Source organism: Solea senegalensis, linkage group LG7 (genome assembly GCF_019176455.1).
Source record: "Solea senegalensis isolate Sse05_10M linkage group LG7, IFAPA_SoseM_1, whole genome shotgun sequence".
Taxonomy (NCBI): Eukaryota; Metazoa; Chordata; class Actinopteri; order Pleuronectiformes; family Soleidae; genus Solea; species Solea senegalensis.
Window position 1 is genome coordinate 4,283,080 of NC_058027.1, and position 20,255 is coordinate 4,303,334.

General features: G+C 40.7%; 2 protein-coding genes across 4 annotated transcripts in view; one reads left to right on the top strand and one right to left on the bottom strand.

The window, feature by feature from the left end:
- Positions 1 to 20,255, top strand: part of cmtm3 (CKLF-like MARVEL transmembrane domain containing 3) — a 272,921-nt gene that overhangs the window by 214,137 nt on the left and 38,529 nt on the right. The window lies entirely within an intron of this gene.
- Positions 84 to 20,255, bottom strand: part of acsf3 (acyl-CoA synthetase family member 3) — a 39,098-nt gene continuing 18,926 nt past the window's right edge. For all 3 annotated transcript variants that reach the window (XM_044030885.1, XM_044030887.1, XM_044030886.1), the window contains exons 7-10: positions 19,975 to 20,101; positions 5,126 to 5,260; positions 4,920 to 5,031; positions 84 to 1,658 (exon numbers count right to left, since the gene is read on the bottom strand). In XM_044030885.1, coding sequence (XP_043886820.1) covers positions 1,544 to 1,658; positions 4,920 to 5,031; positions 5,126 to 5,260; positions 19,975 to 20,101 — 489 coding nt within the window. In that variant the 3' untranslated portion in view covers positions 84 to 1,543. The remainder of the gene's footprint in view (positions 1,659 to 4,919; positions 5,032 to 5,125; positions 5,261 to 19,974; positions 20,102 to 20,255) is intronic.

Genomic DNA, 20,255 nt, shown 5'->3' on the forward strand with positions numbered 1-20,255 from the left:
TGTTTGACACCCCTGGTCTAAAGGCTCCAAGGCTCGGACCAAGTGTCACTGGTGGGCACGGAACAAAAAAAAGAATGAAGATATTTCTCGACTCGGGGGAAACTGAGGTTGGGAAGCACAAGTATTCCTTTAAGTATTTACACTCCCACATTTCCTTTGCACTTTAAACTGTGAGACAATAGTTGACCTGTCTTTTTTATTTTGCTACCTGGACCAAAGAGGTTATTATTTTTATGGCTGTGTTTGTCTAAGAGCACCACGATTCAAAAAAGTAAAGAGTGGATCTGGATGAAATTTTCTGTGGATGGAGGTTATGGACCAAGGTCTAGTGTCAATCCACCCTCTATACCGCTAATCCTCATCCAGGCATCCATCACAGCCACAGGGCAAACATACAGACACACAATGGCTCATACTCACACCAGCTGAAAGTACCATCACTCCAAAACACCATGGTTTTGGTTTGTAGGAGGAAGCCAGGATACTTGGAGACAACTTATCTGCACACCCACACACAGCATAAAATATCAACACAGAAAAGGCCTGGCTGAACCAGGATTTGGACAGAGAATCTTTTCGCCTTGAGGAATCTCTGTGCTACTCAATAGTCTGATCCTTGCTTTAATTCATACAGTAGTGTACTCTGGAGCGCTATGAGACACACTTTCAATATCACAAAAGTAAAAAGAAAAATTGGGTCATATTAGGTTGCAACTTACATGCTGTGTGTCTGTTAGTTTTACATTTAATCATTAATGGAGTGGCACAGAAGTATGTTTTTTTTCTTGATCAACATAGAAGTTAAAGGTCCAGTGTGTAAGAATTACTGGTGAGACTGCAGATTGCACCAAAAGGGGAACTCTTCTGCACACATCCCCCTTTCTGTACCACCTCAAGGGACAACGGTGGCCTTCACCACCTTCAATACCAGAAACGTTGCAAGCTTCCACTTCCAAATTGTGAAAACACCAGTTATCTTGTCCTTAGAGACTTGATACTAAGAACATTTTAACGCTTATTTGACGATGATTAATTTTTTTTTTGGACGACCTGTCTCATTTATTTACATAATATTTAGTTTATACATTGTTGTTTTATTGAAACACAGGTGCATTTTGAGTCGAAAGACAGACTATGAGTGTTGTTTTTTTAAGTTAAGCAATTGCATATATGCTTTTTTTTATTAAACTTATGTTTTATAAGAAGGCATCATATGTCGGCCATCGGCTGCACTGATTTGTATAAAACTTTAGAAAGATGGTGACCCAAGACGGTGGCCTCCATTAGGCAAGACCCGTGCTTAACGTTTATATAAACGGCCTCTTCTACGGCAAAACAAACGTCTTTAGTTTTATCATTATTGTACAATTGCATACAATATTTTTGCCAATAACCCCCCAAATGTTACTCACTGGACCTTTAAGTCATTTCCCACAAGGAGTTGATCCATTCCTCTGTATTCACCCTGCACTCTAATCTGTGACACCATAGGACGTGACCAGGAACCTGTATGTTGTCATACATGCTGAAGCAGTCCAGTGGGTCAGGGGAAGAAGTGTCGCAGGAGGTCCTTCTTGTTGACCTTGCCCATCTGATTTCTTGGCAACTCCTCCACCAGCACCAGACCTGTGGGGATGATGTAGGGCGCCATGTGTTCCCTGCAATAAACACTGGTGTTAATCAACTGATGGCTGTTTACTGTCGCCGCACGCCGGCTGAACTAATACATGCACAGCGACACACACGCGGCATGAGGGTGTGTGCACGCGCTCACACATGTGCGGCGACAAAGAGGAAAACAGAAAACAACAGCAGAACAAAGGCGAGCCCCGTGGCAGACGAGTGGAGATAAGGAAAGAAATGTCCTTCATACACTCTGCATCCACAATTCACCTTCCAGACAGAGACAATTCCCTTTGTACAAAACAATATAATCACTGTGGGATGAAATAAAAAAAATAATAATAAAAGGGAAAAACAGAAGGCTGAGATAATTAAAAGTGTTTTATTTTTTTGGTTCTGAGTGCATGGTTGTTACGTCAAGTCTTGAAGGCCTGGAGCTTTTTTATTATCTTCTTACCTAGTTTGTTTGCTCGTGCAAGAGTGTGCGTGCGTGTGTGTGTGTGTTCTTGTGGAGCGAGTGAGAGCACAATGACTCATATCGCCGCCATCAAACTCTGCTTCTTAGCAGATGTCTCCGTGACTCAGTGGCTGAAGTGTGAGCGAGTATTCGTACGTAGATACACATCTCTGTAATGCGGGCTCACTCGTGTCACCAGTTTCTCCGGGGGGGCAATGTGTCGCTGTGCGTGTGTGTGTGTGTGCGTTGTTCCTGGCTGTGTGGGGAGCAGAGAGTGTGATCGAGATTCAGACTGACAGCTGAAGCCGGGGCACTGAGGAGTGAGCATCCATCTACTTGTTTATGTCTCATTTTATCTCCCACTCTCTTGCCTACACTCTGGGCCTCAGCAGAGGGTTGTGTGCTACCACTGTCTGTCCGCTGGCAGCACCTGTGGCTGCAAACACCGTGTGTGTGTGTTTGTAAGTGTGTGAGACTAGTGTACGTGTATGTGTGCATGTGTTTGTAAGACCTTTTCTGACCTTAAACACTGACCTTGTGAGGTCCAGTAGTCCTCATTAAGATTATTATAGTTAACGAATTAACTAATGGAGATCTAAAAGTGAAAAAACATTTCCGTTACCTGAAATAAAAATAAACACTAGAGGGTTTTTTTTAATAAAAAGATAACTAACTGAAACTGAATATTGTCTATACAAAACTAACTAAAAGTAATTCAAATTGTAGCGAAAATTTGCTTAGTTTTCGTGTTAAATTTATTCTATACATAAATAATTATTTTGGGTTAAGATGAAGTGTATTTATTTTTTCTTTGCCGGCAACTTTGAATTTTCATTCATTCAATTTGTTGTATTTTCATTTAAAAATAAAGACATTTCAATTTGTTTTTGTTTACAATGTGTGACATAAGGCTATGCACGTTAGCAGATGTGTCTCATAAGGGTTATTTATTATTATTTACAGTATGTTGTTATGTTCATGTGTGTCTTTAGTCTACTTTCTTGCAGACTGTTATATTTAATTGAGGAATGGTTGTTCCTCTGTCCTAATAAACTTTTAAAATGCCGGGTTTTTATGACACAATAAATGACATTTTTGCATCTTGCACCTGGTAAATTCTCCATGTTACAAAAAACTAAACACTAAAACTAAAAATAAACTAACACGTTTTAAAAATAAAACGCAAAAACTAAATAAAATCTAAAACTAATGAAGAATCCCAACCTATTAGAACCTTGCTCCTCATGGAGACCTAAACCTGGCCCCAATGAGGCAGAACCTAATTTCTGAGGACACCAACACCAATGCTTTAGTGAAGTTTATCTGTCACTTTGAACAAATATCTAATTGCAATTATTTTGACAGGAATTGTGATTGCGATATGATTCGCGATCTTACAGTCATTTAAAACATGTTTAAAATGATTACTGTGTGATATTTGTGCAGATCTGTGACAAATACATAAGTTCTCTTCAGTCTGTAGAATAAGATGTGTATAGATCCGGACAATAATTACATTTAAAATTATATTTTGACACACATTTTGGCTTTAACGATTGGAAAATTGCAGGACGCCGTATTGGAATTTCGATAAAACTGTCCAGCCCTAACTCAGCTCTCAGCTCACGTCTTGGCATTTTTCAAATTCAGGCGAATATGGCTTTACTCACTCAGACAACAGTGCTGATGAGTATAAAAAATATGTGTTTAGGGCAAACAAATAAAATGGTAAAAAAAAGAAGTATGTGACCGAACATGTGTAGAGTCAAAGTGGAGGAAAGGACTTGAAATATAAAGTGTTTATTATTGCAAAGTGGAGGGTGGCCTGCCACCAGTAACTGTCTGCATTAGATAAAATAAACTCTGCTGACATTTAGAAAGGGAGAGGAAGAAAACTGTTTGCTCAGCCCTTCGCAACAATCATTTATTCGCTTCTCGCGCGCATATTCTTCTTTCTCATCTCCTGTCTTTCCTTCAGCTCCCCTCATTAGTCCAACTCTGGCCTCTCTTTCGCTCACATTCTCTCCTATTGATCTGAGGACTGCGGGGCGAGTCATTGGGGATGAGTGTGCTGAACTGCTGCAGAGAATTAGAATTTTTTTTTTTTCCTTTTTACCACAGGGCTGAAAAACAAAGAAAAAAAAAAAGAAGCCGTGGAAATCATCTCCGTGAATCACCGTAATAAGACAGGGTCAGCACTCAGCTGCAGTAATGGGAGATGGTGCTCTTTTTTTTTTTTTGCGTTTTTTTGGTAAATTCGGGGTGATGGATTGGTTGGAAGTTATTCAGGTCACAGTCTTCACTGGTGGTACGGGCTGGAGTCCACCTGCTGCCTTAAAGCACTTTTAAAGGTGGCAGGTGGTCCAGTGGTTAGTGGTTTAATCCTTACTGGTCGTGGAGACCACAAACACCACTGTCTTTAAGTCTTAAAAAAATAAAACAAAATGCAAAGAGCTGCATTTTAGGTACTAAGACAACACTGACATTCTGATCATACATGTGATATGATGAGATATGCACACCTGAATTCCACCTGGCATCAAATCCATAATCTGGAACACACCTGAATGGAAACTCTAACGGTCGAGTGTCTAATCCTGCATACACATTCAACTTTTTGTTCAATTTTGACAGAAATATGATTTTCTTTTTACAGTTTTCCCCTTTAAAAGAGATACGGAAACGAGAACACTTACCCATCACAAAAACTTCAGACTGAAAAGAGTACACAGGAAGTTACTAACTAAGTAGGACAGACAAACTTACAGATAAACCCACATTACCTCCATGGCGGAGGCAACAAATACCATACACAATATTAATATTAATATCACAGTACCTTGCCCAGATCTTCAGCTCTGGCAGAGTCAACCTGTGGCCCCTCTTTAGCTGCATCACTGCTGTGACTTTCTGACCCCAAATGGCATCTGGGGGCCCGATGACGGCCACATCTGTGACATAAAAAAAAGGGGTTAACAGAGGCTGACTTATCTGTAAGTGTCGGCAGATTTCATTATATGGATAATGAGTGAGCGGCACTCGTACCTGCTATGGCTGGATGAGCCAGTAGGTGGCGTTCCACCTCGAGGGCACTGATTTTGTAGCCGCCACTCTTGATGATGTCAACACTGGTGCGGCCCATGATCCAGAATACACCGTCTTTATGGATCGCTGTGTCTCCTACAGGGCAGACATGACATGAGAGGAGTTTGGTCATTGAGAAATATTTTTGATATATTTTTTTATAATAATTGCAATGAGAATTTTTAAATCTATCACAATAAACTTAATAAATAATAAGGAGTTATTAGTCTTTTTTTAAGCTTTTGATTAGGCTATATGCACCTTTTCTAAACAGTGCTCGTCGTAACTCAAACCTGTTTTACTGGGAATTCAAAATAAACGGTTTCTTGCACTAAAAACCACAACAACAGTAGAGTTTTTTTGGGAAGAAACAAGTCATTCATTCATTCTGCCTCAACATGCCAATCCCAGCTGACATGGGACAAAAGGCTGGGTACACCCTGGACAGGTCGCCAGTCCATCACAGGGACAACCGTCACACCTCCAGTCAATTTAGCGTCCTATTAACCTAACCTGTACAGGAAGGCCCTTGGTCGAACAGGGAAACCGAACCTGCGATCCTCTTGCTGTGAGACAACAACGCACCACGTGTTGCCACTTTCACTCGTCAAAAAACTGCAAATATAATTTGCATGACTACAGGAGTTACCGAGAATGTAGGGTTAGAAAACCTGCCTGAACACAAGTGTGATTGTGTGTGAGCTAGAGGAAGTCAGAGAGCAGTGGATGGATGAGAGTTCCCCTCACACACGCAGAGAGAGGTGTCTGGGGGACAGGTGTGGGGGAGGATGGGTACAGTGCATGGGATGAGGGACTCAGCTGGGCCTGGGGATGACAAGCAGAGGAAATGGGTCAGTATGGATGAGTGGAGAGAGACAGGGGGGGATAAAAAATGGACATTGGAGGGAAGGAGTGTTGGGAAGAAAAGAAGAAACAGGAAGGTGTCCTCTCAGATTATTACAGGTGGCGCGTCCACAGCTGGGACTGAGGAGCGAGGGGGAGACGTGCGGCGGTTTGAGCGCGACACTGTCGTTTTTAGGGTCACGCGGTTGAGCAGAGGTGGTGTAAAGAAAGAGCGGACAAAGTCAGGGACGGAGGCCGCAGCTGGAGACACAGTACTCCGGGGGACATGGGGGACAATACATTTAATTTAATGGACTGTGGAAGAATTAACAAAAGAATACACACTGATTTTAAAGGCTTTTAAAGTTTAAAGGCTAATTTGACTTTTTATACTTTATCAAGAATGTAGTAATGTTGTGTTCATGTATAAATATTTTTTTTAGATATATTTTCACATTTAGATTAGTTTAGAATTTTTCCCAGAAAGCAAAGAATATGTTGCAGTGACTCTGACAAAGGAAAGATTGTTTTTATCCCTAGCTGACCTGAAACAGTGTTTAATGTTAAATAAATAAAAAAAATAAAAAATACGATAAAAAAATTATGATTTTGGTTGGTAGCCATTAAAGGAATAAGTTGATGCTTATTCACTTTGATTACAAAATCAATGTGAGCTATAAATGGAGCTTTCAGCATTTTTTTTTTTAGGAACATTTCCAACAAGTTTGGCTGTCTACACCAGAAATATAAAATCAATAAAATAAAACAACTGGTCTTTCCTCACCTGGAATCAACACATTTTGATAGTGGACTGTTTTTTACTGCCATCTCCCATCTGTCTTTTACTCCATCATTTAATCTCATTTGTTCTCTCATCTAACCCCGTATCCCTCTATCCATCTTACATTAATGTCAACTTCTTCAATTCCTCCTATTCCAGTGTCACACAAACACACATAACTATGTTTTTTTTCTCTTTTTTTTTACTCCAATCCTTGCCCTCCATTTTTATCCTCCACCATGTCTGGAGCATCTCTCATCACATCTCCTCTTCCCTTCTCCCCACCTATCTTCCCGTCTCCTCCTTCCCTCCTTGCCTCAGCATCAATAGAGGGCCCATCTGTTCCCATACATCACGCACTTCATTTCAGTTTATTAGCTGGGATAAATCATAAATATTTCATTATACATCACGGGCGGCTGTCGCCTGCACACCGACAATTTATCACCGCTGCCCTCTCTGCTGGCTTGCCACGGCGGCTATAAGCTTTCCAGTCTATTAAACAAGATTGATACAGTGTGTAAATTTAGATATTGGGAATTTCTTCACAGACCACTGCTCCGCACTGATAGGCCAGGGTAGCAGAGGAGGAGAGGGGGGGATGGATGGAGGGAGGGAGGGCGAGCAAGAGACGGGGGAGTAGAAGAGCTTGGCTGGGTGTTAACGCCACACTCTCTTCCTCCTCTGGATGAGGGGTAAAAGAAAGCAAAGTGGCACGTAGCCCTCTCATCTTTAGTAAATAGATGGGAAGGAATGGTTTACATATTGTTATTGTGCCCTGTGTGTGTTTGTCTGTGATTTTTGTGCACACAAGCAGAAAAATCACCTCAAAATGCATCTTTTTGGGGAGCACATTTTGAAGAGGAATGGTCCCAAAATGACATTAAGGAGACAGCGTTTGATAAAAGAAACACAGGCAATATACTTGAGCTGGGTTTGAAGTAGTTACACAGGACTCTGACCTTGTCTCTTTGAGGAGAAGGAAATAACAGGGGATAGAACAACATGTTTGGAGAGAGACACGAGTGGGAATAGTGATTGGAGAACACAGACTGATGAAAGAGGAAAGATGGGCGGGGGGGAGGTTGTTGGGAACTGTGTTACTGGGACTCACACACACACACATATACAGTACGTGCACACACACGCACACAAACACCACTTCAGGCATCAGAGACTCTCTGCCATTATGTGTTATGGCGTTGGAGCCAGATATGGCCGAATGGCTTTCTTAATTAAAACGATAAGAAGCCTAATTGCACTGGGCTTTCATCTCATTCTGAGGCATTAAAAAAAAAAAGTGAAGGCACACACTGTGGAAATAAAAAAAGAAATAAAAACAGATCAAGACTTCGACTGAGAACGGAAGGCAGAGGGAAAACTCCCTCGATGAAAGCAAGAAAATGACACTTGTCACCTCTACAGAAGTCTGCTGCACCCTAACTGCAGGAAATCAACATTAAAATGTTTTAATGATATTAACTGTCATTTTGTTAAAAGGGAAAAAAATGACACAGGGAGATAAGTGTCAGTTTTATCTTCAATAATGAAGAAATTGCCTTCAGAGTAATTGGCCTGCATTACTAAACTGGAATATGAATCTGTGATTAAGACCCTCTCGTTGGTTCATGAACAAAACACTGAGCGCTGGTAGGAAGCAGCTCTACAGTATGGTACTATCTTGTTTTTGCTTTGTATTTATATAGCACTTTCCTAGTCTTGATGACCACTCAAAGCTGCTTTACACTTCAGTTTTGCCATTCAATGTAAATATCATCACCCATCCATTTTTTTTTTATTTTTGTGGACCGTATACTTTGACTGCACATTCTCACTATAGCAAACTCTGGTGGCATACTCTGGTTATGGTCAAAAGAGACAATGAAATAAATTTCATTTTTGGTAAACATTCAAACTTCGGGGTGGGGGGAAGTTCATTCTAATATTTGATGGTATAGCATGTCAAGTAATATTCATTCAGGCATGATTTTGGGGAAAGCGACAGCCCCATCCTGAAGAAGATGGTAAAGTTGTGTGTGGGACACATGTACAACCTTAGCGTAAGAAAAAAAAAAGTACATACAAATAGAGCTGAAACGATTAATCGATTACTAAATTAATCGACAACTATTTTGATAATCGATTAATCGCTTTGAAGCTTTTTTCATGATTAAAACAAGATTTCTGATTGTTTAAGCTTCTTAAATATGAATATTTTCTTCATTTCTATTTGAGAACATCATTTCCAGGTTTGACGAAACACTGATCAACATTTGTTATGGTTTTCTGATATTTTATGGACCAAACGATTAATCAATTAATCGAGAAAATAATCGACAGATTAATCGATTATGAAAATAATCGTTAGCTGCAGCTCTACATACAAATAAAGGCTCCTGGCGAGAATTGAAGCAGCACACGTGTATGACTTTAAGATCAGTTGTGCGCAGTAAGCTCCATTAAATCTTAGTTTGAAACATACTTGCTTATTATTATGGCTGTATCTCCAAGTACCTTCTAAATCTAAGAGAGACCCAGCTTCATGTTTAAACAAGCACTTGCATGCCTCGCGTGGTCCTGATATACGCTGACGTCATGCAATCCCATCATGCAACAGTTGAATCAAAACACTGCCTTTTGCGCAGTTCAAAACCAAAGATATATTTTTGGTAATAATCCATTAAACTCATCTCTTTGCCGGCCGTATTCATAAAAAGTGAATATGGTGGATAGCTGTGGTTCATTGAATGCATTGTAAACACGTCACTCTTACTTTGGCTTTTAAAAGTATCACTGAATGTCCTGGGTGTTGTGTTTTTATGATACATCCTTTGAGGGTTGCAAATGACAACTCACTTCATTGTATTCCTATGCAATGACACTCAAGGCTTTCAGATAATCTGACAAGCAAAAGGGAGAGAATTTTCCAAGATTGCCAGAAAGGCAGCAGAGGAAAATCACTGCCTTAAACTGATCTCCAAGTGAGAATAGAAGAAGGAGCAATGGGAACAACGAGCGAGAGTATACTGATAAAAATCTTTGATATCTTGTTTAATTTACATAATTTAGTCTATCAAGTCAAACATGTTGGAATACTGCAGGTCTGGAATAATCGCTGCTGTAGCCGTTTCCATACTCGTGAAAAACACGGTCAATTCTGTAACGTATCGCTCGATCTCTTCGCGACAAATGACAAAGGCCAACACAACATCAACAGTTCAACCTGCTGCCACTCGTACTTCTGCTGGAAATGTCTGGGACGCAGAAAGGTCACTTGAAATGCACCAAAAATGGACAAAGGCGTTACATGAGTCTGACCTTGGTTTAGGCAATGAAGTCAATGAAGACTTTGAAGATGTAAAAATGCAATATTAAAATGCACTTGAAGGCAAACTCATAAAACATGTAAACCCAGACATCAAGAGCCAACACAAGAGTAAAATAATAAATCAACATGAATCACAAACAAACTGATCTCCTTTCTTCTTTTTCTTTTCTTTCTGCCCTGCTTCACTCAGGACCATCTTTTTTTGAGGTGGGAGTTATTGACATTCTATTTCATCTAATTAACTAGAGATTTATAAAATCTGGAGCTGGGAAGATTAGAGTTAATATGATTTTACTGACAGAAATTGCTATTTTATTTATGAGGTATTTTCAAGTCAAGTCAAGGTTCAGTTCATGCATTTACTAGTTGATTTTGAATTTGATGGAGCATTACATTATTAAAACATAAACTATGCTTTATTCTAATGCAGGAAGAGTACTTTTAAGTCATTAAAAACTGTTTTCCGAAAATGAATGAGTCACATTTAAAATAAATAAATAAAAAAAACAAAAAAAACAATTGTATTTGCAGCCTTTGCAATTTGCTAATTGTGTTGCTTCAAGTTGTGGTTTTGAAATTGTGAAACTGTCATAATTTAATTTTCTCTGACAAAATGATTTGAGTGACAAGAGCCTTATCTTTGTGTGTTGCCGACAATAGGTTTTATAGGTTTAGTAAACAACAGCACCCAACCCTGCTTAGAAATCGACTTGATTTTCGCTCTTCAATTTTAATTGTATAATTCTGATTCCTGATTATTTATTCAATCTATATCCACATATTTAAATGCAGAGAGGGGAGAGAGAAAAGAAAGAAGGAAACCTAATTTGAGCTGCGTGGTGAGGGAAAAGCAGCAGCTATGATTGGCACATGAAGGCACATAGACAGGCAGCTTTTCGGGGAGCGATTTAAAGCAGAGCTTTGCTTTTGCTTTATCCTCACTGCTGATGCTCCCTTCCCCTCCCTGGCCATGTGCATTTGTTTTCAATGGAGCTGGTGAACATAAGCCGTGGAGGCATGTCCAAGCCAATGAAAGAACAGTCAACCACCCACAGCAAACAAACAAATCAACTGACATTGTTCATAAAAATGGTCAAGCAAAGGCCTTTACAACAATAGAAAACGTGCAAAAAGTGCAAATACTCATAAATACATGGGGAACAGAGAGTTTATCCTGAAGATACCAAGAAATGCAAGAGATGTCGGCATCTGTTCAGTTCTTGCCATTCGGAAAAAGCCAGTTTGATGTTTACTCGTGTGTGTGGCCCCACAATGGGTTTTCTCTGCTCCTTTTTTTGCGGCTCTGCCATGATAAAAGTCTTAAATAACGCTATTGCTGTCTTGATCTTATAGCCAGTAGGCTGGGAAGCGTGTGTGTGGTGCTGTAAACACGAGACATGATGTTGCAAGGCTAGTTTTCCGCTAAAAGACAGTAGTGGGATTGGTCACAGCCCCAAATCTCCATGCAACAAGACATTTAATCATAATAATGACTTTAAAGATGTTAAACAAGGGTAAAAATCCTGCATAGCTCTGCTTGAAGTTTTTAAAACATATTGAATATTTTAATGAATGGCCGCCCACAACCAAAACTAAAAGTTGGCATATTGTAGTCACTATTGGGAAAGGTACGTTGTGTTTATGTAAGCCTCTGCGCGAGCATCACACAAGTGTTTAAAGTGTGCCTGATGAGGAGCACCGCCACCTCTGTGAGAACAGAGGAGATGCACAAGTGGAGTCACCGCCTTTCATCACATTCATCACAGCCCAAACTCTCACAATGCGGGTTACAGCCGAGTGCCTGCCATCAATGTGGAGAGGAGAACCTCATCTAAACAAAGAAGACAGAGGTCTAAATGTGAGTCATGCCTCTTCTCAGAGTGACTGTAAACACTTAGCATATATGAATATTAATGTTCCACATTAAAGCCCCAAAGCCTAGATGGAAGAGTTAATGAGGATAAATAACAGACAGCCAGGCAGTGAAATCTCAGCTTTGACATTATTTATCATCCTTAACTTTTGTCAGAGCTCCTATTTTAGTAATTAATATCGTACAATAAAGCACTTTGCACTTGGATGAGTGATCTAATTTGTTTAATATAATGCAATTAGAGGAGCGTGAATTGCTTTATGTTAATGTTACTGATTATATTCCTCGCTGGGTTGCTTCTCCACCAGCGGATAACAAGCTGAACTTGAGGATTGATGTCTGCCTCGAATCTGATCTGCGTATATCAAGCAAAGTGCGTGGCGGCTGTTTACATGCCCTTTCTCTGCACCGAGAACCCAATCATGAGCTAAGATGACACATTAGCTATGTTTGCATGTGCGAGGTTTCCATTCCATCGCGTACGTAATATTAAATGTGGTGTTTAGTCAGAGTGGACTATTTCTGACTTTTCCGCATCTGTGACTCTCGTGTCTGTTCGTTATTCTTATTTGGAACAGAAATACACTGTGTTCTTCAAACAGATCATCAGTTCAATAACATCACATTTACGTGGCTCAGACACATGGTTGCACAAAGTTTCTACTTTTTTCTCACTAAAACTAGGACCAGCATGTGTTTACACCTTTGCTGTAAATGTTATGTTGTTGTATGAAGAGGGGAAAAACCGGGAGGATGTGGTGTTGGTGAATCCCTCAGGGAGCTCTGACATTGGAGTTAGGAGGACACAATGTCACTTGGGGTAAAATATGACGCCGGGGAAACATGGAGAGCAGCGGAGGCAGGGAAAAGGAGAGCAACATCTGGAAGCAAAAGGACCTGTGTACAAATGACTAGTGATGGCTCTGTGCAGAATTTACCCTGCAGGTCTTTACCAGAGCCGAACTGCCCTGGGTACTTAGTGGTGGAAACATAGCTAAACAAGGATGCAAAAGGCAAGGGGGGACAAATGCATGATGTTTGTGATGATGTGTGATAAGAGCCAACACTGAGGAGGAGGTGACAGTTTTCCTATAGAGCTGCCAGTCACGCCACATAGCACCCACTGGCACTGGAGAGGACACTTCTAGCCAAGTGAGAACTTATTGATCTTAACACTCACCCCTCTTACACTCCATTTTTTTCCCCTCTCGTGTGGCTCCTCTTCCGATTATCCTGTCAATGTCCATTATTAGTTTTATTTGCTTCTCGCACTTGAAACTTTATACACTATCAACTGAAATGATTGTAAAAAAAACAAAACGGTTTGTTATTTTCAGTTCAAAGCAATCCAGCTGACTGATGTGGCAAGAAGTAGCTTTCAGGTTATGAGTGTCTTGAAGAAGACTACTTCATTTAATCTTGCTCTGGACAACAGGGAAGAAAATATCCCGCCTTTTTGCCACTGAAAGTGTACATTCATCCCCCTGTGTTAATGTGAATATAAATAATAATTGACTAAGGTGAAAATGTCAACATAAAGAAGAACGTCTCGTTTTGTTAAATAAAGGCAATGGAGATAAATAAAGGCAAATGAAAAGATGGTGACTTAAATGCTTTATGGAGGTTTAGTTCCACTGAAGAAAAAAATAAAATGTGGAATAAAAAAACAAAAAACACCAGTAACCTTTCTCTTTTCAATACATGTGACAAACTAAATACCACATTTCCATCATGTTTTCCACATTCTGTTTTGTTTGGTTCATGTTTGAATGGCACGCCATTATTAGTGTCACCTTGATACACCCTCTTCTTCTCCAATGATTTAGAGGAACCCAACAGGCAAATTAGTGCTGCTAATGGTTTATCTTGATGTCACCAACTCAGAGTAGTCACTTAACAACAACAGAGGATAGAAAGGCACTATACTACTACTTTACCAACACTTTACTATTATTTGCTTATTTTGTGAATGTTCTGTTCAAGGTTTGGGCCACGTTTAAAGTGAAACTTGACTATCATTTTTTACTTAAGGGTCTGAAACATTTCAATAATGGAAGCATTCACAGAGTGCAAACCTCCACCAAGGTCGCTCCACTTCGCACAGTGTCAGTGCGGAACAAGACGACACAAATACACACAGAGTCGCATACAAAGCAACAAATGACATTTTTAGCAGAGATGAAAACAAGTATGTCAAAAAAAATCCACTATGCTGCAAGGGAGGCAACTATTGAATCACCAACAATATTGTTAGGATCTAACGATGTAACTGGTGAGAAAATATGAAGAATAATTAATTAATTTTAATAATAATTAATTATTTGATTAATTTTAATTAAAAACGGGGCACCACTCCTCTCAACAGAGGAGAATGACAGGTCCAGCAAGGACTTTCACTTAATGACCTTAGGATGGCTCTCGACTATCAACTAACCATTAATTAATAATAAAACAATTTTTTTTGTCACATACATGCAAACAAAAATGACAGAAAACCTTAGAAAAAAGGTTGTAATTTATTAAAGTATTAAAATTTGGTTAACAACAAAATGAACTACCGATAAACTCTTTGAATGTGCATAAAAGGGAATAGATATAGGTGCAGGAGTGTGTGTGTGTGTATGTAAAGAAAAGGGGGCGTGTGACAGCGTGGGAACCAGGAAGTAAACAAATGACCAAAAAGGTAAGGAGAGGAAGTAGTGGAGGGGTCTATGACGTGACGGTTGTCACGGTGACGCTCCTCCCACTTCCGGGCTAACAAATGTGACCGCTACGTCACTCGCTAATCATTTCATCCTTGGGCCATAACCTACAACCTTGACAAAAGATTCCATCAAAATCCATTCCTTGCTTTTTAAATTATGGATATAACTAGTTAACCGATAATAACTGCCGTATATTACTTCTTTTGCACACTTTGGAGTCTCTAAAAGAGTTTACACTGATAATCGTTAAACGGTCAAAAGTTTGAGTGTGCAACCTGTGACACTTTTGACCTGCAGTGAACCGTGTACCCAACTACTTAAAAACCTCCTTGTATCTTGTTTACTCATTCTCAGCTAAAATGCTGATGGTTTCCAGGTCAGCACTGAGGAGTCCCTCCCAACACTTCACTCTCTCACTCTCGCAGTTAATGAATGTGTTGTGTATGTTGTGTTTTAGTGACACAGCACCAGTACAGATACTGAATTTTTGGCACTTTATTAATACCCGCGTGCTGTAAACCCTAGTAAATACATGACTAATCGCAATTCATGGTACCATCTCCATCGTATATTACTAGACGGGCAGTTTTCTTGTTGTTTCAATGCATAACTCAATTTGGATAATTTGTAGTTTTGCTTTTATCATCAACATTGAGTTTTTTTAAATTCTAATTTACCAGGGTCCAACATACTGAATGTCTTGTTTCAAGGGACTTTTTTCCTTTTGTCTTAACAGTCAAAAAACATATAATATAACCCCTACAAAAATAAAAATACCTGTAAGGAAATACCTCTCTCCATTTCACCCATCCTCTACTAAGAAACTAGAATAAGAATTTGGAGTGGTGGGCAGCCACTGAGCAGTGTCTGGGGAGCAAGGGTGTTGAGGATCTTGTTCAGGGGTATCTCAGCACATGTTTTTTGACCTAGCGGGGATTAGAACCGGCAAAACTCGGATTTAAAGCCCAGTTCCTTTTCCGGTGCTGACCATGTTTTAACTTCCTTCACTGATCTAGATAGGTTAAATCCTCAGGATTCATGAAAGATCCTTGTATTTTTTACCATTGTTTCTTTCTTTTTAGAAGTATATTCTGAATCTAAGTAAGCAGCCGTATGTGTAGAATCAGATGTGATGATTGTAACCTGACGGATACAAAAAAGCTCAGACAAAAGGTGACAAGAGATCAGCAAGTCGGAGTGTGAGGCTGAGACAATGTCAGTGAAAAAGGTGGAAGGTGACACAGGGAGACACAGGTGTGAAGGATGAAATGGGTGAGAGTGTAAGAGGGGAGGTAGAAAGCTCAGGAGAGGGTTAAGTGCGAGCGTAACTTGAGTTGGAGTTTACTGTCCACGTAAGCGTGTGTCCGTCCAGAAATTAAAGGACCAGTGTGTAAAAATGAGTGACATCTAATGGTGAGACTGAAGCTTGTAATACACCTAGAACTCTTCCTTTCATCCCTCCCTTTACCAAGATAGTAAGCTTCCACTTGAAAATTAACAACTGGGAGGAAATGGGATAAGCTTAGTTTCTGAAGTACTTTAGTTGAATAATATTGCAATATTTAATACATAATATTGCTGCAGAGGTCTAGTAAGCTAAGGCCTTTCTAACTCCACACCCTCAAATGTTTTTCAACTTTAACCTAAAAGAAACTTTGGTTATCACTTGAGGCAGTTTATACTTTTGCAGCTCCCATTGGACTCACAAACGATTCATACTGTGTGTAGTATTTCTCTTAAAGACCAGTAAAGTTTAATAAATGTACTTTAAAAGGTTAAATCATAGAGTCAGATTTTTTCAACTCTGTAACTTTTTTTTTTTTTGAAGATGTTTCACCAAAAGTTTTTTTCTCAGTTCCTCAGAACACAGCAAGTGTTTCAGTTTCTTATCATTTAAGAAGATGATACACCTGCAGGAGTTGAGCTCTGAAGGTACTTCTCTGCGACCCAACACTATCTTAAGACCCCTCTCTGTCCACATCTCTTTACACTAACACCTATATAACACCTACATTTCAAATGTATCTCCCCCACAGTTTTCTTACCCTCTGTCCTCAGTAAGATCCCCAGCCCACTCTCTATGGATTATCTTCTACTGTACAAAGATGCCCTCCACACTACTCCATCCACTTATAAATCACATCTCACACATTTTTGCCTCCATTAATCACAAATATCTCTTTTCCACAAACAACAAACCTCCCAAACCCAGTTACAACACCTCTAATCCACTCAAAGCCAATTAATGCGACTCTGCCCTCTTAATCTTTCTATCTCCCTCATCATACATCCACAAACGTGGAGTCATCTTCAGCAGTAACCTCTCATTTGAACACCATGTTAACCAGTGACCCAGAACAGCCTTCTTTCACTTCAAAAACATTCGCCTTTGCCAATTACTTTCCCTCTTTGCTGCAGAAACTCTCATCCACACTTCCATCACATCCAAGACTCAAGTCCTTAGTAAACTCCAACTCATCACTGCAGTTCTCCAGAAACTTCGCTGGCTTCTTGTCCCACAGCAGATCCTCTTCAAAGTCCTTCTCTTCACTATAAAGCCCTCCATAACCAGTCTCTCTCCTACCTCTCTGAAATGCCTCCTTCCTTCCTCACAACAAGAATCCTGCTGCCTATGCTACTGTGATGCCAACCTCCCTTAAACCCCACTCACATCCAAGCACCAGCTCTGGGGTGAAAGAGTTGCTGCTGCCTCCCGTCTGGAACTCTCTCCCCAAACATGTCACGGTACGAATGTAGACTGTTCCTCATGGTACTTTTATTTGGCCAAGATCTAACCATTAAGGTATATAATTGTTTTTAAGTTATCATTTGTGGGCAGACAGCCGCAGTGACATGGATGGATTCAAAATACTATGTTTACATTCATTTGAACTTGTTTGCCAGATTTATTTCAACAATCCATGTAGTAAGGGATGTTTTTGTTTAGAGAATCAAAAAAGGTTTTAAGGTGACATTAAGAAGTTGTATTTTTCAAGGCTACTGTCTGTCTGGGTCTATGTTAGTAGCAGAAAGACAAAAATGTTGAATACTTCAGTATTTCTTGGGGGAAACCCATGGCCTAGTGGGAAGTAGTGTTGTAATCAAGACCACCTAAACCGAGACCAAGTTGAGACAAGACCAAGACTTTGAGGGGTCGAGACCGAGACAAGACCAAGACTGAGGCAGTAAAAGTTGGACGTGGTCCCAGCCGTCTCCGTTAGCGCCACTTTGCAGAATTTACACGTTGCGCTGCGTTTTCTTTTGGAGGTATTTATGCACAAAAACACTTTGTGGTTCAGGTGACCACGTTTTATTATAGATGAGTTGGCTGACATCTTCTCACGGCCTCTTCTTCTTCAGTCGCTCACATGCACTTTTGTGGGGGGCGTGTGAAAGTGGGCGGGAGGTGTGACAGCCGTTAACAGTGACAAAAATTTCAAATGATAAATGAGTCAAGTTATTGGTTGTACCCGAAGCAATTCAGATTCCGAGACGAGACCAAGACCTTCAAAAAGTCCAATCTCAAGTACTACAACACTAGTGGGAAGGGAACTTGGCTTGTTTTGCCAGTTCACAAGGTTAAGGACTGGGTCACCTCTGAACCCAACCCCCGTCGCTCCCCATTGATTAGGTTAATTGGACAGTCTAAACTGACTACATATCCAGCGTACTCCTAGTGCTGGTCCCAAGCCCGGACACATGGGAGGAAGGGAAACTGAAAAATTGAAAAAGGTCTCTTCCAAATCAAATATGGATCACCAAAAAAACAGGTAATCTTCTGTGGCAACCTCTAGAGATGGAGTACATGATGATTTATCGCAAGTTATATCATCATTGCAATATAATCCCATATTGTCATCATCATCATCATCATTATTGTGGTTATCATATAAAACTAATGCAGTCTAATGCAACAGTCCATTACTCCCTCCTTCACGTTCAGCTCTTGTTACAACTGTGTTAAAGAGGTTTTAACTAGGTGTGTAATCCATTGACCACTGGGTGTACAGTATGTGTGTGTTTAACTTGATTAGAGAACACAGGCAGGTAGTTGTGCAAGGGACCTGTTTGATAGCTTCCTATAGAGCAGTCCACAGTGAGACTGTGTGTGTCCGTGTGTGTGTGTGTGTGAGACTGTGTGACAGTGTTCATGTTGCTTGAGGTTCTGGTCTGTGGGAAGCTGATTGCACTGGCTCTCATTATGTGGCCAGTGGCTGTAATGGAGTGTGACAGCAGCATGCTGTGCTCTGGATCTCTGTCCTTCCAGCCTGCAAAGCCAATTAAACACACTCTGCCCTGCTCTCCCACTGCCTCGCCCCACTTCAGTCTCCATCACTCCTGCCTTACTGATTTTCGCACCCCCCACCCCCTCCCTCCCTTCCTCCACAGTGCTTCTACTTCTTCCTCCCTCCATCACCAACACCATTCAAGGCCCATCCCTACCTTGTCTATCCCCAGTCTCTCTGGGGCCACACATGCCACTCTTTCAAACCCCTTTAAGCTCAACACCCCCAAGCTCAAACTCAACTCCTACCTCACAGTTTTTTTTTTATGCTTCTGGTTCTTATTTCCTGTCATGTACAGTACATTACAATTCAAAGCTACTATTGCTTTTGGCCACCTGCCTACACCTCTCAGTCTCTCCTCTGCCAACCTAATACCTGTCTACTGGTGGCTTTGCAGGGAAAGCAGCACTCCTTTGGGGGGCAGGCAGGGAGAGACTTTCAAGGCTGCAGGGTGAGAAGACCTTCTGCTGACAGCTTCCTTCTGTGTTGCCAAACACACACACACACACACACAAACACAACAGACAGAGAGAGGGAAAGGAAGAGCGAGACAACTACACTTGGTTCCTTAGACCCAGAGCAGTCATAACCACTTAGGAGGAAAAATGCCTCGCAGCACCAGAACACACATTGTCCATTTATAGCGCCTCCAAAATGTGCACATGTGCACACACACACACATACCTGTGTGTATAAGTACACTTATACTCAATTTATGAGTGTGTGCCTCCATGACAGGCCTGGTGGTCCAGTGTTTAAAATCGAGCCCTAAAAAGTGCAGTCTGCAGCAAAGACGAAAACATTTTTTGACATCTCTCCTTCCCCCCCGTGAATCTGCCAGACAGCACCGCTCATGTAGATGCAATTAGTGGCAGAATTCACTCCCTCCAGGGGAAAGTGTATGCGAGCGTGTGTGTGTGTGTGTGTGGGCATGAACAGTGATGAAGTGTGAGTCGAAGAGAAAAGGGATGAGGACAAGAACAGGGCGCTGTACCTGTTTTGAACCAGCCGCTATCCGTGAAGGACTCTCTGGTTTCCTGATGTTTGTTCCAGTACTCCTTAAATACAGACGGACCTCGAACCAGGAGCTCGCCCTCTTTCCCCTCCAGACCTGAACGTACCTGTGGTATGTTTACAGGGAAAAGGAAGTTAACTATTAAATGACTACCTAGACCTCGGGGTGTCAAACTCGAATGATCTGGGTCAAATGAGTGTTTTGTTTAGAGAAGTAAAAGAGTAAAAAGTGTTCAGTAACGGGAAATATGAGCTTAAAAT